Source organism: Schistocerca cancellata, chromosome 4 (genome assembly GCF_023864275.1).
Source record: "Schistocerca cancellata isolate TAMUIC-IGC-003103 chromosome 4, iqSchCanc2.1, whole genome shotgun sequence".
Lineage (NCBI taxonomy): Eukaryota > Metazoa > Arthropoda > Insecta > Orthoptera > Acrididae > Schistocerca > Schistocerca cancellata.
The window spans coordinates 675,224,036-675,250,577 of NC_064629.1; the positions used below are offsets into that span (position 1 = coordinate 675,224,036).

The 26,542-nt window shown below is 45.0% G+C and overlaps 1 protein-coding gene across 1 annotated transcript in view; it reads right to left on the reverse strand.

The window, feature by feature from the left end:
- Nucleotides 1–26,542, reverse strand: part of LOC126183588 (26S proteasome non-ATPase regulatory subunit 5-like) — a 190,527-nt gene that overhangs the window by 33,892 nt on the left and 130,093 nt on the right. Inside the window, exon 6 of the mRNA XM_049925686.1 lies at nt 1,575–1,684. Within this exon, the coding sequence (XP_049781643.1) occupies nt 1,575–1,684 (110 nt within the window). The remainder of the gene's footprint in view (nt 1–1,574; nt 1,685–26,542) is intronic.

Consider the following 26,542-nt stretch of genomic DNA (forward strand, 5'->3'; position numbering starts at 1 on the left):
CTTTACTCCACTCAGCTCGTATAGCCCCATCTCTTTTTGCCTGCAGGGAAGTTTATTTCTAGATACGACAAGGATTCCCCTGACGTAGACATCACGTACACTATGCACACATTCAAAAATCAACTTACGATTCATTCAGAAGTCAGCTTAGAATGTGTTCAAAAACCAACAGGGATGCGTTTCAAAATCATCTGAGTAATCAATAGACCAATGTGCGCTGGATACTAGACACTTTGTGAAACAAGGTTTCTTTCCCTCAAGAATATGAATTGCCCCCATAGATACAGGTCTGACGTGCATGCATGAATCTGGCAGGTTGGGGGCGAGAGTAAAATTTTGCCTGGTTGCATCTAGCTGCTTGCTCTGACTGCTTACACAGCCAACAACCACATTTCTGTATCCAGAAGCGGGAGAAGGTACTACTCATCCACGACTCAACTGCGCATGTGCATTGCTCGTACCTACTAAAACGAATCTAAATGCAAACAGTTGTGACGTCAAGCGCATTGGAAGCAATTTGTTGTTATGAAGTGCTGCAAAGTCTCCCTAAAGCCCTTCACACATTTTGCTGTTGGCAGACGCTTGTATCAGCACCGTGTTTTGTTGTTGTACAAGGCGCATTTCCTTTGCAATTTAAGTTTTATTTTCTTTTTTTTTTCTCTAGTTCATGTTTTATTGCTGCAGTATTATTCTGTAAGAGCAGGATACAGTAATATCCTTTGTTAGAGTATCGGTTCTTACCAGCCAAAATTACAAAAAATTAACTGAAAACTAAAACAATGAAAAATTCGAACCCAGATTTCCCGCTTGTTGCAAGCGGACGTCTCAACTACTTTGGCTATCCGAGCACGCCTCCAGGACCAACCCAAACTTCCAAATGTCCTATAGCCTACGCCCCTTACTGCTCATACACAATTTGTGTGATTCCTGCATAGGGACAGACTTTGTTTTTCTTGTCAGATTGCTTTGTTTTGGCATAAAATACATTAGTGCAGTGTCAGTATTAACAGTGTCTGTTTGCAAATACATTTCCTAATTGAATACTGCTGTAATTGTCAGCAGTGTGTGTTCCTTCTGACATGTATACATGTGTGAAGGAACATTGCGTTCAAACTAAACACATTCTGTAAATATATACACTGCGCTACTGGGTGGTCCATTCCATTACATAATTAAAAACCTGTAATTCATGCATATTTTAGGGAGTCATGAATTGTACAGTTCTAGCCCATGCCCATGCCCAAATAAGTGCAATTTCAGAAGGCACGACAACCAGCCAGAGATTAGGGATTATATCAAGAGCTGATCACCTCAGTTTGTCAGTGTTTTAGGACTGGACATTCACGGAATAATGGAACTTGCATCATACAATATCAGAAGTCTACAAGTTCCATGACAAGCCCATTCTCATACAAGGTAATAGTGACAGTCAATTGGCTGAATTTGTGCATTGGTAATATTTAATAGGTATATAGTAAGCCAAAGATAATATTCCCCCACTCCCCCTTCCATGAAAAGGGCACTGTTCTGACTATACAGTCTCAACAATAACTTTACAAAGCATTTAAAGTTACCTGCAGTCTTAAGATGCCTCCAAATGCACTCATAGCTCTCTCTTTCAACTCTGATGGAAGGTATCTCATATACTCTTCAAAATTTGCCATCAATCTGGGTATTGCATCACCTAGCAAACATACAAAAATTTAGCATTATTATATCAACAGATACATTTGGAAAGTGTACATAATTCAGGAGAAGGGGTGTGTGGAGTGGGAGTGAGTGTTACGGATGAACATCTCCTATAGGTCTCTGAACACACTGGAAAAAATGATAGTTAATCACTTTCTGCAATGGTGGTGGGATTAGTGGTTGGTGGTGATGGTACAAAAATATTTACGCACAATGACAAACTGAACAACTAAGAGTACATTTATTTTTAAGCTGTATACTGTTTCCTGTTAATAAAACAGGATTCAGTTATTTGCTTTCTGAATTAACTTTTTTCATATTCACAACAGAAGAAGGAGAGACTATGTAATGGTAAAAAACTGAGCAGCTAACCTCATATTAAAATTGTTGACCACTTCCAAATTGCAAGTACTCAAACACTAGTAAGATGCAAAGTAAAAATAGGTACAAAGCTACAAAAAGAATTATGTCATGAAATCAGAAATGTAAATTATAAGAATTTATCTAACAAGGGGAGGCCACAACATTGGGATCATGGATTTACTTCATACTTTGTACACCTTTAGTAGGCCATTCAAACAACATAACGTGAAAGTAGTAAGGTGTACTACTCTGGCAGTTCCAAGAAAATGGCAAGAGAAAGTTTCCACGTCTTTTATGTAACTGATGTATCCGTGCGAAGATGCCTGTTGTAAGAAGTCATTGTGGTCATATGGTTAGCATTAGCGCTTAGTAAATGAGTTGTTGACAAGGAAACAGTTCAAATCCTGCTACCACATACTTTTCAGCTTATGTTTTTTTCATCACTGGTCACATTATTTAAATCACGCGACATCTGAGAGGTAATATAATGAAAAAACAAAAAGACCACATGCATTTTCATGAAGTTGTAGTGAATTTCAAATGTTATTTGACTATTTACTATTTGTGATTAAATTTTCAAGGACGAGTAACAGACTCAGAAAGCCCAAGTCAAACCTCAATATATAACGATATGAATGACATTATTCACAATCATTAATATAGAAAGTCACAATGTGCCACACCACAAGAGTAATGTACAGATGTGCTCTCAACATCACACATTGCAGGATGATATTTGTCATGCAGAAATGGAAAACATAAACTGTAACTTCATGCATATACTTCATGCAAAATGCACGTGGTTTTTTTCATTATATTATCTTTCAAGTGCCATACAAATTAAATAATATGACCAGTGACGAAAAAAAAGATTAATAATTATATTTGGGCAGGAGTCAAACCATTGCCTCATACATTTTTGTCTTATGAAGCTGGAATGTTAATCACTTGACCACCATGAACTCTAACTGCCGGCACATACTAACACGGACATACGCCACATAACAGCCGCATAAAACTTCTCTTGCGATTTTCTTGGAATTGCCATAGTAGTGCATCTTACTACTTGCACATTATGTAGTATTAATGGCCTACTAAAGGTGTACAAGTTTGAAGTAAATATGTGATCCCAACATTGTGGCCTCCCCTCGTAAGAACAAGGACGTATACCACATTAAATTAAATTAAGAAATGAGTCCAGCATTTTAGAAAATGAAGGACATAAAGGCATACAAAAAAAGAGAGATTATGTAAAAAGGGAACTTTTGGAAACAGCAAATGATATTGCATGTACAATGCATGTACAAAGAAACCACAAGAAAAGAAAATCTCAAATGGAATGCTGGAGCTATTACAGAGGAGGCAACAGTTTCAAGCACACAATAATGACACAACAGAATATGCTGAATTACATAAAACTATACACAAATGTCTTTGAGAGAATGAGAAATGTTACAATAAAATTTTGGTATGACAAACAATTAAAAACAATATAAATATATATAATTTAAAGACTAAATGTAACAACATGCTGAATAGATGAGACACTGAGTTGCTGATAAACAAGAGTGCAGTTTGGCTGCAGTGCTAGTACAATGTAGTCAGCTGAAACAATATAGTTGTAGAGGTGTATCTGTGTTTTAATATCTGAGGAACAATTTGTCTGATAGCTAACAACACTCTTAGTCTTGTTTAGACTTGTTACATTTACTGCTTAAATTATTGACATTCCACCAAGGACTTTCCTTTACAGTTTTTGAAAACCACCTAAGTATGATGAACATGAATAAAAAAAGCTTGTGTTGGTGAGGGCAGCACATTTTATCAGTTACAAAGACAGATGGCACAGTAAGTAACAACATGAGAGAAAAATGTACAAGCATTACAAGGATCCTTTTACTGTTTGTATTGTTAAAGGAAGCAATAAAAAATTATAGACAATTAATCATGAAAGTAGTGAAATTTCTCATGTAATGCTAGAAGAGAGGTATAAACCCATTTGTGGTATGAAGAAAGGAAAGGCATCAAGATATGACAGAGTTTCAGTAGAAACTGTTAATACTCTGGAGATGAGCAACACTCCTATGTCACACAGATTATATTCCAAAAAGACAAGTGCCATAGGCCCTTCATTAGCCATTTCTCAGCATATTCCAACTTCTGTCTTACTTCTGTTATCTGCATAAAGGTCCTCTATGATGCTTGTTCTACCATGAAAAATCACAGATCATATTGGTGGGAAAGTAGTACAGATAATAATGTGTGCTACTTGCTTTTCAGCATTTACTCACGTTGCCATGCTCTGCGCCTCACAATGTGACACACAGTGCAAATCAGTTGCTGTCTGCAATATGCTTTATATTTATTTTCAAGATAGTCTTCTAAGTACAGTAATGATAAATGGAAAAGGGCTAGCTTAAGACCTAATTGCCCAGAAATTGGAGAAGTAATGAACTTTCATTTCACAGGTGAGACCATTTGCTTTCTGTGTAATAGAAAGACATTAAGAACGCATTTCTTTTAATGACAAACACAAAATAACTGTAGCCAATGTTGATGTCAGAACAAAATTAGGAACCATGGAGAAGAAACTTGCCTGTATTTTGGATTATAATCAAAAAAAGGCTGGAGTGGTTCAGAGCAACCATCTAATGGGCTACTGCCCTTTTGAGAGGAAGAAAAGAAAGTGGTGGAAGAAAGGTTTTTTTCACATTTTAACAATATCATGAAAAAGATAAATTACTACTCACCATAAAGATGACACACTAAGCTGCACACAGGAATGACGAAAAGACTGATAAACATGAGCTTTCGGCCAAAGCCTTCTTTCAGAAAAGAAAACACACACACATTTTACATCTACATCTATACAGATACTCTGCAACCCACCATATGGTGCATGGCTGAGGGTACCATGTACCACTACTACTAGTCATTCTGCCCCTGTGACACTCGCAAAAAAAGCAAAGGAAAAATGACTGTCTATATGCTTCTGTATGAGCCCTAATTTCTCGCCTCATATCTTCTCAATCCTTATGCACAATGTATGTTGGCAGCAGTAGAATTGTTCAGCAGTCAGCTTCAAATCCCGGTTTTCTAAATTTTCTAAATAGTGTTCGTTGAAAAGAATGTCGCCTTCCCTCCAGGGGTTCTCACTTGAGATCCCGAAGCATCTCTGTAAAACTTACGTGTTGTTCGAGTCCACTGGTAACAGATATAGCAACCCACCTCTGAATTGCTTTGATGTGTTCCTTCAATCTGATCTGATACGGATCCTGAACACACTAGCAGTAGTCAGGAATAGGTCATACCAGCGTCCTATACAGAGTCTTCTTTACATATGAACCACACTTTCCTAAAATTCTCCCAATAAACCAAGAACAACCATTCCCCTTCCCTACTACAGTTCTCATATGCTCGTTCTATTTCGTATCACTTTGCAACATTATGCCCCGATATTTCAAGTAGGAGACTACCAATACTGTACCCAAACATTACAGGTTTGTTCTTCCAACCCATCTACATTAACTTACATTTTTCCATATTTAGAGCTAGCTGCCATTCATCACACCAATTAGAAATTTTGTCTAAGTCATCCTGTATCTTCCTACAGTCATTCAACTTCGACACCTTACCATATACCATAGCATCAGCAGCAAACAACAGGAGATTGCTGCCCACCCTGTCCACCAAATCATTTACCCTCACCTCTGATGAACATATGTCGTTGAGAACAACATACTGGGTTCTATTACTTATAAGCATTCCATTACCTAGAAGCAGTCCAAGCAGTCACTATGGGACACAAAGATATTTAGCATCTTTGGTCGTAATTTAAAGGTATTGTTCACCATGTGCTAGAGAAATATGTGCCTAGCAAAAATATAGGGGAGGGAAAGGTTCAACAAACATATTACGAAGCTGCTGAGAAAGCATGGAATTTTGCGCAGTCGTTTTAAAAATAGTCACTGCCTTGCTGACAAACAGAAATTATAAGAAATCAAAGCAGCAGCCAAAAGGTCAACGAGAGATCCTTTTAATGAATTTGAAAGCAATATTGTATCTGCAGATTCTAAAAATAATCCCAAATAATTTTGGTCATACGTAAAATCTATGAATGCTACAAATAATTCAATACCTTCTCTTGCTGACAGTATGGGTAATGTAACGGTTGATGATAAACAGAAGGCCAAAATTCTAAACCTAGCTTTCAAAAACTCATTTACGGTAGAGGACTGCAGCACCATTCCCCATTTCAATTATTGAACAAACGCAAGGATGGCTGACATAGTGTTTAGTGTATCTGGGATTGTAAAACAGTTAAGATCCTTAGATGCCAGGAAGGCATTTGGATCAGACAGTATCCCTGTAAGATTTTATGTTGACTATGCTACAAATGTAGCACCATTCTTATCCATCACAGATCATTGGAACAGTGTAAAGTTCCATGGGACTGGAAGAAGGCCCAGATCATAGCAATCTATAAAAAGTGTAGAAAATCGGATGCACATAATTACTGGCCAATTTCACTGACATCGATTTGCTGCAGGATCATGGAACATATTTTGTGTTCAAATATAGTGACCTCTCTAGACTCTGAGAAGCTCATCTGCAGAAACCAGCACAGTTTTAGGAAACAGTGGTCATGGGAGACACAGCTGGCCCTCTTTGTGCATGATACACAACAGGCTCTAGATACCGGCTCCCAGGTTGATGCCCAATTCCTCGACTTTCGAAAGGCATTCGACTCAGATTCGCACTGTCGCTTGCTCCAAAAAGTGTGTGCTTATGGTCTATCTCGTGACATATGTGGTTGGGTAAAAAGTTTTCTAACAGATAGAAATCAGTATGTCGTCCTGAATGGGGAGACTTAAATAGAAACAACCGTATCATCATGTATGCCACAGCACAGCATAATAGGTCCGCTGCTTTTTATGATTTACATAAACGATCTGGTTGATGGTATTGACATCCACATTAGACTGTTTGCCGATGATGCTGTAGTGTACAGGAAAGTAGTATCACACAAAAGTTGTCAACAAATCAATAAGGATTTGCAGAAAATAAATGCATGGTGTAATGACAGGCAGCTATCTCTCAATATTAGTAAGTGTAACCTACTGCGTATAACAAAGTGAAAATCCACATTAATGTATGAGTACAAAATAAATGCCCAGTCTTTGGAAGCGGTAACGTCCGTCAAGTATCTGGGTGTGACTATTCGAAAAGATCTCGTATGGAATGGTCAGATTACACAAGTAATGGGTAAGACGAACTCTAGATTGCGATTTATTGGTAGAATCCTGAAGCAATGCAGTCCTTCAACAAAGGAAATTGCTTACAATACGTACGTTCATCCAGTCTTAGAATATTGTTCATCTGTATGGGACCCTTACCAGTTGGATCTGATTCAAGAGACTGAGAAGGTCCGAAGAAGAGCGGCAAGATTTGCGACTGGTACATTTGGCCATCGCAAGAGCGTTACAAATCTCATAGAAAGCCTGAAGTGGGACACACTTGCAGATAGATGACGCACTAAACGGAAGGGGCTGCTCACTAAATTCCATAAACTGATCTTTGCTGAGGATGTATATATTTTTACCACCAACTTTCAAATCGCGCAATGATCGCCATTCAAAGATTGGGGAAATTAGAGTTCGTACTGAGGTGTTCAGACAGTAGTTTTTCCCTCGCGTGATCCGAACGTGGAACAGAGAGGGGGGGGGGGGGGGAATATGACCTCAGCGAGAATAGTGCCCTCTACCACACACCGCTTGGTGGCTAGCGGAGTATATATGTAGATGTAGAAGTCTTCGAGCCACTCACATATCTATGGACTTACACGAGCAACCACACCTCATGCACACATGACTGCTGTCTCCGGCCGCTCTTGCCAGAAAGCAACTCACGTCAAAACTAACCAGCAATCCGGAGTGGGACAGGGAAAAGGGAAGGGGAGGGATAACAGGGTACAAGTGGGCAGAGAGAAGTCAGTGCTGCCTGTCGGAGTGTGCTGAGACTAGGTGGCAGCAGGACACAGTTGCCAGGCACAGTGTTAGGAGGCAGTGGGGGGAGGGGTAATGATGGAGAGTGGAGGGGGGAGATGGAAAGAGAAGAGCAGAGAATGGGAAAGAGCAGTGGGTGCATTGGCAGAGAGTGGTACACAACGAGGGTAAGGGGAGGAGAATTGAGAGGATGTGATAGGACAGAGGGGGCAGAAACCATTGAGTGGAGAGTGTGGGGACAGTCGGTTACCGTAGGTTGAGGCCACGATGGTTTCGGGTGCAGGGAATGTGTTGTAAGGACAACTCCCATCTGCACAGTTCAGAAATGGTGGAGCAGAGGATTCAGATGCTCCAGGATGTGAAGCAGCCATTGAAATCAAACGTTTTATGTTCATCTGCATGTTGTGCCACAGAGTGGTCCACTTTGCTCATGGTTGCAATTTGATGGTGGCCAGTCATTCTGTTGGATAGCTGGTTGGTAATCGTACCAACATAAAAAAATTGTGCAATGATTGCAGCACAGTTGATATATAACATGACTGCTTTCACAAGTGGCCCAGTCTCTGATTGTGTAGGATACGCCTGTGACAGGACTGGAATAGGAAGTACTGGGTGAGTGGATTGAGCAGGTCTTGTGCTTGGATCTTCCACATGGGCATGATCCATGTGGCAAGTGGTTGGATGTTGTGGCATTAGTAGTTGTGTTCGGAGTTTATGGGCAATCAAACAAGAGGTTATTAGCACCCTTACAAATATTAAAAGAAACAAACATGGATATAATACCTAAAAATGTTATCATACAGTGAGCAGTAAACCTACAAATTAACAAACACTCACCCACTCCCATCTCATTTCTGTTGATCCACACAAGCACTCTATCTCATACGCCTTATGACAATGGTGAAAGGGTACATGGAGGTCTACACGGGATAAAAACACAAGTAAAATGACAGAGGAACTGAAATAATGATACGGGGAGATGTGACTGGCTGATCACTTACAAAAAATATGGGGAAGCCAGTCACCCTGTTAACACATTAAGAACATCTCCCTAAAAATTTTAGAAACAAGTTGGGTATATCACAAAACCTTAAAACTCTCACCACATTTGTTTGACCATCACTTAAAATCAAGGGCAAATCTGGCACTGTACTCTGATCTTTAAAAAAAAGAAAAAACACAGTCCAATAAAATGTCGTGCACAGTGATGTGTCCGCCACAAGTACTGGAGGGTCCTCCCACTGTAGCTAGAAGCCATCTGTCATAGGGCTGTAGTCTATGCCTGTGTGTCTGGAAGATGTGCCACAGCTGTGCTGTGAACTTTACTAGGTACCTCTTATAGTCTGTCACTTTCAGCCACCTTTCCTCCCATTGATGCATGACGCATGACTGTGTACCTTGACAACAAGGCAATAGCACAGGGAGGGGTGGGGGGATGGAACACTGAACTAACTGAGGATCACAACATGCCTCCTTGGCTGCTATATATGCCATTTCGTTCCTAGCAATATCCATGTGTCCTGGCACCCAGCAGAAAGATGCCTCCTTCTCCAGTCCTTGTAGTCACAGGAAGATATCCTGGACTAGTTTATTTGCTACATACATATGTTGCAAAGAGTGAAGGGCATTTGGGGAATCGGAAGAGACAAGGAATTTAGGACCCGTAACACATCTTAACTGTTCAAGTGCAAGATTGCATATAATTCTACGTTGAATACAGTAAACTTGTGAGGCAGATGAAAAGAGAAAACAACAGAGTAATCAACGGAATTTCCCTGTTTAGACACTTTACGTTAGTGACAAGATGCCATCCTGGAGCTCCACAATAAATGCTAGCAGGAAGAGCCAGACTGCTACAGTTTGCAAAGTGACATGGAAATCCTTCCTGCTATGGCTCTTACTACCTGCTCCAGCGCTTCACTGGAAATGCAGACTGAATAGGGTATTTTAGTGGTTCAAAGCTTTATTCTTCTCCCATTTTCAGTTGCTTTTGCTTTTAGTGAGTGAAGAAAGTAGGGCCAATAGCCTTCCGCTATTGCATTTGGTAGTGTAACCATTGAAGAAAGCAGTGGCTCTCCATTATTGCTTTTGGTGGCATTGTCTATTCAATGTCATTTCAGTTTGAGTGCTCAGAATACGGGAATGGATACAAACACAACAAAAATTTGTGGAAGCATGTTTCAAAGGCACACCTAGAGTAAGTGACACTATTGTGCTGTATCTAAAGCACCAGGAATCTTTAGTGTATAACTGTCAAATCTGTGGCCAGAATTTGAGCTATGAGTACAATTTTAAATGACATCAGCAAGATCATCACAGTGAGACATCGACTCAGACTAGGTCAGTGAGCTGTAACATATGTAACTACAAAGTTGTCACAGAGCAGAATTATTCTGAATGCTTATGATCAGCACACAATGGAAAGTGGAAACAGAAGTCACACAGGCAATGTCTGTAAAATATCGTGGCTCACGTTTTGCTGCTGACAATAGTGTAAGACCTTATTATTATGTCATCACTGAGGGAGGGAATTTTAAGTCTAAAAATAATGACAATAGATTGCTAAAATACCAGGCAGTAATAAAATCTGTGAATGACCCATAAAAATAAAGGTCACTCATGCTATAGGTAACTTGAGTCATGTCAAATTTGCTTCTACTTACATTGGCCACACAGATGACTTAAGTCACTTGGGACTGAATGGAATAGAAAAGGAAAGTACAGCAGTGGATATCGCAAGGAAAATACCTTTCCACGCTAAACTAGATAAAGTACGAGACTCATTTTCTGACCCTCTACTTGAAAGAATTCGTCCGTTAATGAGACAAGACATATATAACACTGAGCGTTACTACAATCTGTGCTCTGCAACGGCTAAGCATCAAAATGCTGTTGCCACTGTAGGGGTGTGGGTGCATGAAGGATACAATTAATGAATCACACTAGGAGCTGAAAAGCACAAATTTTGTGTTCACTATAATGAATAATGCGCAGACTGTAAATCTGATGTAGTATGGGACCATCTGCATTTGTATACATGGAGCACATGGACTCAATAATTATGATTTTGAGCTGACAACATTAGTGGTGTTTGATGATATGAGACAAAGATTTCCTTGTGCATTCCTCATACAAAAAGAAACTATCACCAACTACTGTCCCTACTCTTCAACTGAGTAAAAGTTGAGGATTTCACTGAAGTTTCTTTACTGTGTGGAAGGTTTCTATGGAATCTCAGAAAAAGAGGTCCTATCGTACATGGCACAGAGACAAGGCCTGGAGGAAAAACAAACATTAAAGTAAGAGGCCGAGAGAACTAAGCAGAGGTGTACAAGATCCTGAGGACATTGTTACAGAAGAAATGTTGCTGCATTTGAAATTATGTTGCTTGCTATAGGAGCAAACTTGGACCATGATTCTGATGCAGCAGACTATGGGACCTACTTTCTGGGGAACTATGTACATAACTCACATTCTGAGCTATTGCCACAAACTGCATGCTGGGCTGTACACGAATATGCATATCGAAAGAATGTATCGGACTTTGAACCATGTTGAGCATCTTGATAAAGCTCTTATTGTATTTATATCTTTTGTCAAAGACAAAACCGGATAATAGTGATGATGACAAGAAATCTCACCAGCAAAGTGAAAGATATTCATTGCAGGCATAATTCGAGTGTAGATACAAAGAAGGACCTCATTGTAGAGGAAGACTGTTATTGGAAAGTGCCATCTGATTCAGAAGTCATGGAAATTTATTTTGTCATAGACAACAGAGTCAAATGCAGTGGCAAACTAATATGTGCCAACAGCAAAACTTGCTTCCATAGCTATTCATGCCCACATGCCGATTTGAGTGTAAAATGGAACATGTGCAAGCACATACACAGTGAAAGTTACTAAGGCCTTCACAGACAGGCACTATCCTTCAAACTTAATCCACAAACAAATTTCCTGTGCCATAGCCCCACACCCCCCATCCTCACACTTCCCGAAAGAAACAGCTACAATGGAGCACACTCTCCGTCACTCACTACTACCCTGGACTGGAACAATTAAATCACATCCTTTGTCAAGACTTTGATTATCTGTCATGATGTCCAGAAATGAGGGACATCCTACACATGATCCTCCCCACCCCTACTAAAGTGGTGTTCTGTTTCTCAGCTCCACAACATCCTAGTCCATCCTTATGTCATTCCCAGTCCCAAACTCTTGCCACAGGAAACATAACCCCAGGTGCCACACTCACCCAATCCACCCACCCAGCACTTTCTATTCCAGTCCTGTCACAGGGTTATCCTATACCACTATAGACTGGGCCACTTGTGGAAGCAGCCACATTATATACCAACTCTGTTGCAATCATTGCACTACCTTTCATGTTAGTCTGACTACCTACCAGATATCCATTAAGTGAATGGCCACTGCCAAACTGTGGCCAAGAGAAAAGTGAACCACCCTCTGGCACAATGTGCAGATGAACATAACATGCTTGATTTCAATGGCTGGTTTATAATCCAGGCCATATGGATCCTCCCCTTCACCATCAGATTTTCTGAACTGCAGAGACGGAACTTATCATTGCAACACATTCTCTGCATCAGAAATCATCCTGGCCTCAACCTATGGTAACCTACTGTCCCAACACCCTCCATCAAACTCTGTCCTATTACCTCTTGCCAACTGATGTTCCCTCAGCCTCACTGTGCACTGTTTTCTGAAAACAAACCCACCATTCTTTTCCCCTTCTCTCCTCCTCTACTTTTCCACCCCAACCCCTCCCCCCTACATCCTCCTTGACACTACGCATAGCAGCCTTGTACTGTTGCCATCCAGTCCCTGCATGCTCTACCACACAGTGGTCTTCTCTCACTGCCGCCATTATCCTACCATCCCTCCCCCACGTTGGCTGCTGTGGCCGAACGGTTCTAGGCACTTCAGTCCAGAACCACACTGCTGCTACGGTCGCAGGTTTGAATCCTGTCTCAGGCATGGATGTGTGTGATGTCCTTAGGTTAGTTAGGTTTAAGTAGTTCTGTCTAGGGGACTGATGACCTCAGATGTTATGTCCCATAGTGCTTGGAGCCATTTGACCCCTTCCCCAACCCCTCCCACTCTAGACTGCTGCTTCTGTTTGATATGAGCTGCACTCTGGCCAGAGTAGCTGGAGATAGCAGTCATGTGTGTGTGAGGTGTGCCTGCTTGTGTATATATATATTGATTTTACAATGGAGCACACTCTTCATCGTCCAATACCACCCTGGACTGGAACAACTGAACCACATCCTTCATCAAGACTTTGGTTATCTATCATAATGTCCAGAAATGAGGACATCTTACACACGATCCTTCCCATTCCATGTGTGTGTGTGTGTGTGTGTGTGTGTGTGTGTGTGTGTGTGTTTTGAAGTTTGGAGAAGGCTTTGGCAGAAAGCACAAGGGAACAGTCTTTTTGCTGTGCCTGTCTGCAACTTGGCATGTTATCTTTATGGTGAGTAGCAATCCATCCTTTTCATGATGTTGATATCTGAACTTGGACTTTCCATTGTCTGATTGTTTCACATTATCATCATGATGATTGTAAATCTGTATGTTTCATCTAAAAAATCATGTCCCACTAGCAAAAATTTTGTTGACTTCATTACTGAATTGGCAGCAGCTTTGATATGAGGTCTGGTTGAATCAACTTCCACTCAAAATAGTTTACCTGTAAACAGACTCGGTGGAAGCCATTTCCTTAAATTGATTCTAAATACAGAAATGTGGCAATGGCCTCAGAGGAGATGTAAGGTTTGTGAAGAACAAAGCAATGCAAAATCTGGGAAAGTTGGGGAGGGAGTGTGGGAGACAGGACAAAGAAGGAAGCTGAAAATCACGGCGGTGAAGAGACGCAAGGTGGAGCCCAACCGGTAAACCCACCCGAGGGCGGGAATCAGGTGGGTGACGTCCATGGTCTGGGAACAGGATAGAATAGGAAGGATGAGTGGGAGAGGAATGGATAGTGATTGCATAAGAAACCAGATGCTGGGACCGCCGAACAGAAAGGGGGGGTGGGGTGGGGGGTGGGGGGGGGAGAGGATCCCAGCTTCAACCAGGAGACTATCAACAGGGCTAGTAGGGAAGGCACCGGTGGCCAAACGGATACCACTATGGTGGACTGGATCCAGCAGGTGCAGTATGAAGGAGCAGCTGAACCATAAACTTGACCACCATAGTCCAAGCGAGACAGCACTAAAGCCCGATAAAGGCGGAGAAGGATGGAACAGTCCGCATCCCAAGAGGTGTGGGCGAGGAAGTGAAGGACATCGAGTTTACGGAAACATCCTACCTTCAGAAGTCAGATATGAGGCAGCCAAGTGAGCTTGTTGTCGAAAAGAAGACCCAGGAGACAAAACTGTAGGACCACAGATAATCGTTGTGCATTGAGATAGAGCTCCGGATCACGGTGGATATTAGTACGGCGACAGAAGCGGACCACCCATGATTTTAAAGGAGAGAACTGAAACCCATGTGAGAGGGTCCACGCAGAGGCACGCCATATAGCTCCCTGGAGCTGCTGCTCTGCAGAGGCCATAGTAAAGGAACTAACCCAAATGCAGAAATCATCCCCATAAGAGCAGGGGCGACCAAAGGACCAACAGAGGCAACAAGTCCATCGATAGCAATGAGGAAAGAAGTACGCCCAATACAGAACCCTGTGGGATGCCATTCTCCTGGGTTCATGGAGAACTAAAAACAGTACCAACCCGAACCCTGAACGACCGATGGAACAGGAACTGGCGGATAAAAATCGGGAGAGGGCCCCGAAGACCCCACTGATGAAGTGTAAGTAAGATGTGATGGCACCAAGCCATGTCATAGGCCTTGGAAAGGTCGAAAAATACTGCAACCAAATGGCGGCGCTGGGAAAAAGCCTGCCGAACTGCAGATTCCAAGTGAAGTAAATGATCAATCGGAGACCGTCCCTCTCGGAAGCCACACTGGTAAGGGAACAATAGATCCCGAGATTCAAGGACCCAAGTGAGCCGACGGGCTATCATCCGTTCAAGTAACTTGCAAACAACATTTGTCAGACTAATTGGTTGATAGTTTTCGACAAACAGGGGTTGGTCAGTTGTGGGATTAAAAGGACCAGACTGCTACGGTCATCGGTCCCTTTTTCCAAAACTGAAAACACCCACACAGAATAAAAATGACAATGGAAAGGACGACAGACAACACAAGACAAGAAAGACTTAGACAGAGACCAGACAAAAGGAATTAAAACACACAGAGTCGGACAGTGATTGGCCGACCAGAGAGACAAAAAGGGAAAGGCCAACCACCCAGAGACACATTAAAAACTCAGTCTAAAACCGTAGGCTAAATGCCAGACTCAACACAAAAAAAGGACAAACACTTAGAGTAAGTGATAAAAGCCCCCTGCCTGAATAAAACGCAAAACTAAGCCTGCCACAGCAGAGTCATCTGCTAAAAGGGCACAGAGCGTATCAGGCAGTGCAAATGTCTGCCTGAGCACAGCTAAAAGGGGACAGGCCAACAAAATGTGGACCACCGTCAAGGCCGCTCTGCAGCGACATAGAGGCAGGTCCTCACGACGCAGTAAATAACTGTGCGTCAGCCGGGTGTGGCCAATATGGAGCCGACAAAGGACAACTGAGTCGCTGTGAGTGGCTCGCACGGAGGAACGCCACACAGTCGTCGTCTCCTTGATAGCACGGAGTTTATTGGGTGTGGTCAGATCACGCCATTCAGCGTCCCAAAGCGCAAAAACTTTGCGGCGGATGACTGCTCGCAAATCAGTCTCCGGGAGGCCAATGTCCAGAGTCGGTTCACTGGTGGCCTGTTTGGCCAGGCGGTCGACATGTTCATTACCGGGTATCCCAACATGGCTGGGGGTCCACACAAAGACAACAGAGCAGCCGCAACGTGCAAGAGCATGGAGGAACTCCTGGACAGCCATCACCAGATGAGAGCGAGGGAGACACTGGTCAATAGCTCGTAAACTTCTCAGGGAGTCGCTACAGATAACGAAGGACTCACCTGAGCAGGAGCGGATATACTCTAGGGCACGAAAGATGGCAACCAGCTCAGCAGTGAAAATGCTGCAGCCAGCCGGCAATGAATGTTGTTCGTAGTGGTCCCCTAGAGTCAGAGCATACCCGACACAACCAGCAACCATCGAACCGTCAGTGTATACAATGCCAGAGCCCTGATACGTGGCAAGGATGGAAAAAAAGCGGCGGCGGAAGGCCTCCGGAGGGACTGAGTCCTTTGGGCCCTGTGCCAATTCGAGCCAAAGGCAAGGTCGAGGCGCACAGCACGGGGGTGTACGCAGAGGGGCCCGGAAAGGAGGTGGAAGAGGGAAAACCCCAAGCCCGGAGAGAAGCTCTCTGACGCGGACCGTGATCGTACAACCCGACCAGGGTCGACGTTCTGGGAGATGGACGACCGACTGTGGGAACAGAAGACGATAGTTAGGATGCCCGGGCAAGCTACAAACATGCGTAGCATAAGCGGCCAATAAATGTTGGCGCCGTAACCGCAGTGGAGGGACACCTGCCTCCACAAGTATGCTGTCCACAGGGCTGGTCCGGAAAGTACCAGTGGCAAATCGGATCCCGCTGTGAAGAATTGGGTCCAGCACCCGCAACGCAGATGGGGATGCTGAACCATAAGCCAGGCTCCCATAATCCAGACGGGGCTGGATTAACACATGGTAGAGCCGTAAGAGGGTAGATCAGTCGGCACCCCAGCTGGTGTGGCTCAAGCATTGCAGAGCATTAAGGTGCTGCCCACACATCTGTTTAAGCTGCCGAATATGTGAGAGCCAAGTCAGCCGGGCATCAAAAACCACACCCAAAAAATGATGTGTCTCCACCACAGCAAGAAGTTCGCCAGCAAGATAAAGCCGCGGCTCAGAGTGAACAGTTCGTTGCTGGCAGAAATGCATAACGCAGGTCTTGGCAGCCAAAAACTGGAAGCCATGCACTGCAGCCCAAGACTGTGCCTTGCGGATAGCGTCCTGCAGCTGACGTTCAGCAGCTGCAATGCCAATGGAGCTATAGTAAAGGTAAAAGTTGTCATCAGGTAAGGAAGCTGAGACAGATGTTCCCACCGCTGCAGCGAGTCCGTTAATTGCAATTAAAAACAGACAGACACTTAAAACAGCCCCCTGTGGTACCCCATTCTCCTGAACTCGGGAGGAACTATGGGAGGCCGCGACTTGCATGCGGAAGGTACGATGCGACAGAAAATTGCGTATGAAAATCGGCAGCGGACCCCGATGACCCCAACCATGAAGCATAGAGAGGATGTGATGGCGCCATGTCATGTCATATGCCTTCCGAATGTCGAAAAAGACAGCGATGAGGTGCTGATGACGGGCAAAGGCCGTACGGATGGCTGACTCCAGGCTCACCAGATTGTCGGCAGCAGAGCGGCCTTTACGAAACCCACCCTGAGATGGAGCCAGATGGCCCCGAGACTCGAGTACCCAACTCAACTGCCAGCTCACCATGTGTTCAAGCAACTTGCAAAGAATGTTGGTGAGGCTAATAGGCCAGTAGCTGTCCACCTCCAATGGGTTCTTGCCAGGTTTCAAAATGGGGAGAACAATGCTTTCCCGCCATTGCAACGGAAACTCACCCTTGACCCAGATATGGTTGTAAAGGGCGAGGAGGTGTCGCTGGCAGTCCACTGAAAGGTGTTTCAGCATCTGACAGTGGATGCGATCTGGCCCGGGAGCTGTGTCAGGGCAAGCGGCTAGGGCACTGTGGAGTTCCCACTCACTGAATGTAACATTGTAGGATTCAGGATGGCGGGTGTGAAATACAGGGCTCTGACATTCCACCCACTCTTTAATGGAGTGGAAGGCCAGTGGGTAATTCACAGAAGCAGAACTCAGAGCAAAATGCTCTGCTAAGCAGTTTGCAATTACGTCGGAGTTAGTACAAACTGCTCCATTCAGTGAGAGTGCAGGGACGCTGACAGGGGTCCAATAGCCACAGAGGTGCCGAATCTTGACCCAAACCTGCGATGGAGAGATATGGAGCCCAATAGTGGAGACTTACTGTTCGCAGCACTCCTGCTTGCATTGGCGATTAAGGCGGCGGGCCCGTGCACGCAGCCATTTGAAGGCGATGAGGTGTTCTATGGAGGGATGTCGCTTGTGACGCTGGAGCGCCCGCCGGCGATCTTTAATCGCCGCAGCAATCTCAGGCGACCACCAAGGCACAGTCCTCCGCCGAGGGGCCCAGAAGAACGGGGAATGGCAGATTCTGCGGCAGTAATGATGCCGGTGGTGACCGAGTGAACCACCGCATCAATGGCTTCATTAGAAAGAGGCTCAATAGCGGCTATGGAGGAGACCAAGTCCCAGTCAGCCTTATTCATAGCCCACCTGCAAGGGCGCCCAGGAGAGTGACGCTGTGGCAGTGACAGAAAGATCGGAAAGTGGTCACTACCACACAGGTCGTCATGCACATTCCATTGGACAGATGGTAAGAGGCTAGGGCTGCAGATCGAAAGGTCGATGGCTGAGTATGTGCCATGCGCCACACTGAAATGTGTGAAAGCACCATCATTTAAAACGGAAAGGTTGAGCTGTGTCAATACATGCTCAACGGTGGCGCCTCGACCTGTTGCCACTGACCCACCCCACAGAGGGTTATGGGTGTTGAAGTCGTCCAGTAACAAGAAAGATGGCGGCAATTGGACTATCAGCGCAGCCAGGACGTGCTGTGGGACATCACCATCTGGAGGAAGATAAAGACTGTGGTGTCCACACCCGAACAGCGACAGCCTCTAAAGGTGTTTGTAGAGGGACAGACTCGTTGTGAAGGGAGTGAAGGACATAGATGCAGACGCCACCAGATACCCTTTCATAAGCTGCCCAGTTCCTGTAACAACCCCGATAGCCACGGAGGACCAGAAACCAAGTTTCTTGAACAGCAATGCAGAGGAAAGGGTGAAGGCTGATGAGTTGTTGGAGCTCAGCAAGATGGTGGAAGAAACCGCTGCAGTTCCACTGGAGGATGATATTGTCCATGGCTGAGAAAGGCGTGAAGGGACTGGGGAGGCAGATTACGCAAGTGCTAACTATTGCGTCTGAGGGACCGGCGAGATCGAGGTCCTCAGCAGACGCCAGAATCTCCACCTCATCCTCAGACGCAGAGCTGGAAGGTTGCACTGGGGTGGGTGCCACCATGAGTTCTTTGGGCTTAGAGCTCTTCTTCTTGGATTTTTCACGCTGCTCCTTGTGTTTCACTGGCTGGGAGGGCTTCATCGATTCAGTCTCCGGGACAGAGGAGGATCGCGAAGCCCTACAACCAGCTGGTTGTGGGCACTTATGCCACTGTTGGGCGTCAGCCTTCCCGCTTGTGGAAACCTGGGAAGGGAGGGACCCAAGGGACCCCTTGCGAGCGTGAGAAGCCGAAGAAGTTGGTAGCTTCTCCGGCTTAGAAGCGGGGACGGACTTCCACAATGGGTGGGAGGGTGTTGCTCCTGAGGTAGGTGGCGCAGGAGCAACAGGGTGGGTAGAGCCCCCCACGGGCAAGGGGGCTTGTGGAGTTGTACAGTTCATCGATCCGGCTGGAAGTCTCGGAACTGATGGGGCTAGCACGGTTGATGTAGCAGCAGCATATGAAGATGTCATTATCACAGGATGTTGTTGGTCATATTTCCTCTTAGCCTCACTATAGGTCGGTCAGTCCAGGGTCTTATATTTCATGATTTTGCGCTCTTTCTGTAAGATTCTGCAGTCTGGCAAGCAAGGTGAATGAGGCTCTCCACAGTTGACACAGATGGGAGGCGGGGCACATGGAGTATCGGGATGTGATGGGCGTCCGCAATCTCGACATGTGAGGCTGGAAGTACAGCGGGAAGACATATGGCCGAACTTCCAGCACTTAAAGCACCGCATCGGGGGAGGGATATAGGGCTTGACATCACAACGGTAGACCATCACCTTGATTATCTCCAGCAATGTATCACTCTCGAAGGCCAAGATGAAGGCACCGGTAGCAACCTGATTATCCCTCGGACCCCGATGAACACACCGGACGAAATGAACATCTCGATGCTCTAAGTTGGCACGCAGCTCGTCATCAGACTGTAAAAGTAGGTCCCTATGGAAAATAATACCCTGGACCATATTTAAACTCTTATGTGGTGTGATGGTAACGTTATCATCCCCCAACTTGTCACAAGCAAGTAACCTGCGTGACTGGGCTGCGGATGCTGTTCGTATCAAAACTGACCCAGAGCGTGTTTTGGACAAGCCCTCCACTTCCCCAAACTTGTCCTCTAAATGCTCTACAAAGAACTGAGGCTTGGTGGGCATGAAAGACTCCCCATCAGATCTCGTACAAACTAGGAACTGGGGCGAATAACTGTCAGTGCCATTTTGATACTCACGCTGCTCCCACTGTGTGGCCAGGGAGGGGAACATTTTCGGATCATATTTCTGAGCGTTAAATTGAGCCCGAGAACGCTTAGAGACTGCTGGCGGCTGGCTACCAGCGAGAGATGATGTACCACGATTCATTGCTGGGAGTCCCGATGCCCCAGGGAGATGGGCATCTACTCGTTGGCATACGTGGGGAGTTAGCAGCGCAGACATCAGCAGAGCGATCCCTGTGTTGTCAGGGGGCAACAACCAACAGGGTACATGGCGGCCCCACCACAACGGACTGGCTACCGTGCTGGATCTTAGGTGCAAAAATGTCCAAGGTCGTCATTGCAGCAAAAAGAAACACTGCACAGTGCTGCATGGTAATCGCACCCAGGGACGTATCCTCGCCCAAGAGATGCAAAATGAGCGGGACAGCATTGCAACGATGAGAAAGCTGGCTAAAGGTCTCAACGCATGACGGATACAGTGCACCATGTAAGGCACCCTTCCAATTGGCTTGCTCTTCAGAAGAATTTAGAAAGATGGAGATCAAACCCGAGAGGGGACCATCACATAAGGCCAAAACTTTTGAGACTCCTTTTAGTCGCTTTGTACGGCAGGCAGGAATACCTCGAGCCTATTCTTACCCCCGAACCCGCAGGGGGGGACAAACAGGGGGTTCTTACCGGGCTGAAGGACAGGAACCACAATGGTGTCCCTCCACTGAGAAGGGAAGTCACCCTGGAGGCAAATACGGTTAAACACGCGGAGAAGATGTTGACGGTGTGGAGCACTGAGATGTTGAAGCAGTTGGTTATGAATGGAGTCTCGGCCAGGGGCCGTATCATGAGAAGAAGAAAGTGTGGAAAGAAGTTCCCATTCAGTAAAAGGTTCATTGTAAGATTCTGATTGACAAGGGTAAAACATAAGGTGGAAGCTTTGGCCCGCTGCTTCTGGTAAAGGAAAGCAGCCGGATAGGAGGCTGATGCTGTTGCAAAATGGGTCGCAAGATGTTCCGTGAGAATCAATGGGTCTATGCAAAGGCCATCCAGGAGGTGAAGGCTTGGGAGGGTGGACTGCTGATGGCAACCTTGGAGAGACCGAAGTGTAGCCCAATGCCCGTGACATAGGGACAGTAGAACCGAGGGAAGAAACAAAGAATTCCCAACACATCCTTTTGCTCTGTTTGATTAAGCAACAGGCTTTAGCGTGAAGGCATTTAAAAGTAATAAGGCTGGGAAAGGATGGGTACCTCTTAAGGTGTTGCAAAGCTTGATGGCGATCATGGATGGCAATGGCAATGGCAATGGCCGTACTCCACCATGGGACTTGTTGACGGCGAAATGGTCCAGATGAGTGCAGTACAGCAAGGCTAGCAGCGTGAACAATCGCGTCACACACACGTCGTGTAGTATGTCATCAATACAACCCAACAAAGAGGGAGGAAACACGACCTGTGCAGTGTATAGAGACCAATCGGCATGTTGGAAGACCAACGAGGTAACCTGTCCATTGGGGAGCAGGAAGGGAGCGAGAGAATCAACAGGAAATGGTCACTATCACAAAGGTCGTTATGTGGCGACTAGTGTAATGAAGGGAGGAGGGAGGGAGAAGAAAGAGAAAGATCAATGGCAGAAAAGGTACCACGACCAGCACTAAAATGAGTAGGTGAGCCATCATTAAGAAGATACAAGTCGTGGTCTGCAAGGAACTGGTGTATGAGAAGACCTCGTGTAGATGGAAATGCACTGCCCCACAAGGGATGATGAGCATTAAAATCCCCAAGAAGGAGGAAGGGAGGAGGAAGTTGCTGAAGAAAGGCAGTTAAGGCAGCAGGTGTAAGAGTCCTGTCAGGAGGGAGATGCAACCGCTTCCAATGTAGTTTGAAGTGGAATCCACGTGCTAGCAACGTCTGTACGGACTAATGTACAAATGCCACCAGAGGCCCACAGGGAGCCGGCCCGATTTCGACAGAAAACACGGAACCCACAGAGGGTTGGTGAGTGATCATCAGTAAAACAAGATTCCTGTAGAACCACACAAGCTGCAGAGTAAGACAAAATAAGGGATATCAACTCCGGAAGGTGACGGTAATTTCCATTACAATTCCACTGGATAACCACAGAACGATGATTCAAATGGGGGTTGAACAGGCTACAGCCAGTCATGGCGCCGGGTCACCACCCGTCACCGACAAGGAGGGGGCGTCATCCATGAACAACAGGTCAGAATCAGGTTGCGAAGCTGGGGATGGGACCTCTGGTGACACCAGAGGCTCCTTGTACCGGGACTTATGCTTTTTTCTTCTTTTCTGTTTGAGATCAAGGAGGGCTGTGCGGCGTAAAGGAGCCAGCTGCAGCAAGATTGGGAACGGAAAGAGATCGGGCAACCTGGGGGCCCACAGACCGTGGTTCTCGCGGTCATCGCGTGGCAGCAGACCTTTGGCCTGGAAGGTGCTGGGAAGGGGTCTCCCGGGAGGGGCGCCCTTGACCGGCAGGCACTGAAGAAATGGGACACTTCTCCGGCTGGGGAGAGGGAGTGGCGCCTGGAAGAGAGGGTGTGGGAGCCGCCGGAGAGGGGGGGGGAGGAGAGGGGTTCGGGACTGGGGTAAGGAAGGGGTGAAGATGTAACTAAAGCATAACTAGACGTCATGGACACAGGGTGAAGACGTGCATACTTCTTATGAGCTTCAGTGTAGGTTAAATGATCAAGGGACTTATACTCCTGTATCTTCTTTTTCTTCTTATATACTGGGCAATCTGGTGAACGTGGAGAATGATTGCCATGACAATTAACACACACAGGAGGGGGAACACAGGAACTCCCCTCATGGAGTGGATGTCCACAGTCACCACAGAGAGAGGCCTGCGAACAGCAGGAAGACATGTGTCCAAAACGTAAGCACTTAAAATACCTCATAGGAGGTGGGATGTACTGCTTCACGTCACATCGATGAACCATAATCTTTACTTTTTCAGGGAGGGTATCCCCTTCAAAGGCCAGGATAAAGGCACCAGTATCAATGTGATTGTCCTTCGGACCCTTCTGAACACGCTGAACAAAGTGAACACCCCGCCGTCCGAGATTGTCCTGAAGTTCCTCATCAGTTTGAAGGATGAGGTCCCTGTGAAAAATCACACCTTGAACCATATTTAGAGACAGGTGGGGGGTAATAGACACAGTAATTGTGCCAAGATGGTTACAGGCACATAGGGCCGCAGACTGGGCAGCTGAAGCAGTTTTGATCAACAACAAACCCGACCGCATCTTGCTCAGAGAGTCCACTTAGCCAGACTTGTCTTCAATGTGTTCCACAAAAAATAAAGGTTTGGTATTGGTGAAAGTATTCCCATCAGTCCTGGTACAAACCAGATAGCGGGGGAAAGGTTTTGCCCCTAGCCGACAGGCCTGACCCTCCTCCCAGGGGGTAGCCATGGAAGGGAAGCCGAAGGGGCAGGAGAAGCAGCACTAAAACAATCAGTTCCACTCGGAGAGATGGCCGCAGAAGAACAGCCAGAGTTCTGGACCCCTGTGCATTTCATTTGCATAGCGTCCACCCTGATATCACACATTCCGATCAGGGGCTCTCCCCACAGGTGCCACCCAGCCACAGCAAGGGCCGTCTGGCACGCCGGCCATTGCCGGGAGTTCCGATGCTCCAGGACGCCAAACAACCACTCCTAGGCTTACATGAGGAGGTCACAGCTCAGATATCACAAGTGTGATCCCTGTGTGTTCAGGGGGCTCAATCAAAAGGGTAAATAGCGACCCCACCACACAGGCTGGCTACCCTAGCATCAGACAACGACGTGAAAGAAAACGTGGAATGAACTAGGAGGGCACACGTAGGAGACACTAGGTACGGTGCTCTTCCCCAAATGGCTCACACTACAGAATATAAATTTAGTAATGGAGGTCAAACCCCAGAGGGGGACCAGGGAATGCCAAAAGGATGAGGTGATTACGCAACAAAACCAAATTGCAAAACCAACATAACCAGGAGGATAGAGGGGCCAACATAAACAAGGACACCAAGAGAGGGAGAGGAGAGGGTGAAGGGTGAAGGGGAAGGAGCAAGGAGAGGAAAGGAGGGGAAGGGCAAGGAAATGCAGCCCTGGTGAGAAGGAAGGCTGCAATAGCTCGCGGCCCTGTACTCGCCACACACGTACTCACGAAAGAACCGTGAGCCCCCTGGGGGGAGGTCTGTTGTGTTCAACATTCTGGTGATTACACTGGTTACTAATGGAACAGCATTTCACACTTGGAATCACTTATCTCGCACTTAGAGTAACCTATGATCTTGCAAAGTTAATCACTTAAATATGTTACCTACACAACTGTATTCCCGAATTTTCAGTATTCTACATATATTACTTTTTGGCATTTTAATTTTTATCCCATCAGTGTGTTATACAAAATCTAAAGAAACTATGAAAAGGCACAGTATCAGAAAGCTGAACTGCCAGTCCTCAAAGTGTTAAAGTTGTGTGAAATCTTATGGGACTTTAACTGCTAAGGTCATCAGTCCCTAGAAGTGTTAAAGATGTAGGAAATGTTATATATAGAAAAACTTTCAAAATTGTTTACACATTGATTGCAAAAGAGGATTGGAATATTCGCCAAGTCAGAGACTGCTTTAATTATTGTCCTTTACAAGAAAGGTCACAAACAAGAAGACAAAAAGAACAAGAAAGGCCTGTCAGTCTCCTAGCTGTAACACACATGAAATTCACTGTGATTTTCACCAACCACATGTACTTTTAATGATTTCAACAAAATACATACTAACAGCCTCTCAGAAACAGACATTTCTTTCAGGTACTTAGTATCCTGAAGAATACATACACCAATGTTACAGCTCCCAAAGGATTTCAACTGGAATCAGGATAGTGAGAAATTCAAGATAGAAAGGGAACTTGATCAAGGAAATTCTGCAGTCTCAATACTATTCTCAGCCGTACTAGAGATGTTTTTGGGCCTTACACTGAGAAAATGAAGAAAGAATTTATATTAATGGAACATACTGGAATCACATTAATTTGTGTGATGACATCATACTATTTATCTAGTGAAAATAAATTACGGCAGTGAACAGAAGCACTCAATACAGCAAAACAAAGTAGGTTCAAAAAATAAATTACAATAAAACTGAAATAATGATAAAAAACTTATTGTGAGGAAAATAGTACAAATTAACAACAAAGTCATATAACCAGGTCTAGATTTTTTTTTTTTTTTTGTATCTGAGAAAATATGAAAAAAATTAAAAATAGAAGCGTGCTTTTGGTAAACTGAAGAAAGTATTCCACAAAACAAACCTTTCATTTTACCTGAAAAAGGAAGTTTGCCATCAGCATGGGTAGTCAGTTCTGAATTATGGCAGTGGGGCAGGGACTTTTAATATTAAAACCATTCAAAAACCGAGGGTTGTCCACCAAGCAATGAGGAGATGAAAGCTGGAATTGGAGAGAAGGGAAAAGAAAAAAAATTGACAAGAGAAAGCTGTGACGAAAATGAAATGGAAGTAGGCAGGACTTCACTCACTCACTCACTCACTCACTCACCCACCCACCCACCACCCCCTCCACACACACACACACACACACACACACACACACACACACACACACACACAGACTGGACATATACTGGGTGCCCTTCTAAGAGAGGTCATGTACATTTTCTCTGATGTTTTGGTGGGTATTTGGAATTTCATATTTGTAACTTCTAGTGTTGACAGAAAGAGTCAGTTTGTTTCCCCTTACAAAGAAAACGGTTTTTCAAGTGGAAATTTACATGCCCATTCAATAGAGTGGTCCCAAATAAGTCTGGTGTGATATTTGTTTCATCAATATGTATTGACAGGAACAGTAAAACATGAAGAATAACCAGTACAACAGCAACTGCACAGTGCTCTTGCTTGGTGGCAGCAGTTAGCATGGGCCAGGGTGATGGCTTCACTGCTGGAGTATGGGTTATACTTCGTGGTCTACTGTCCCTATTAACACATATTGGTAAAACAAGTAATGTGTTAGACTAATTTGGGAGCACCCTATTTAATGGGCACGTAAAATTCCACTTTGAA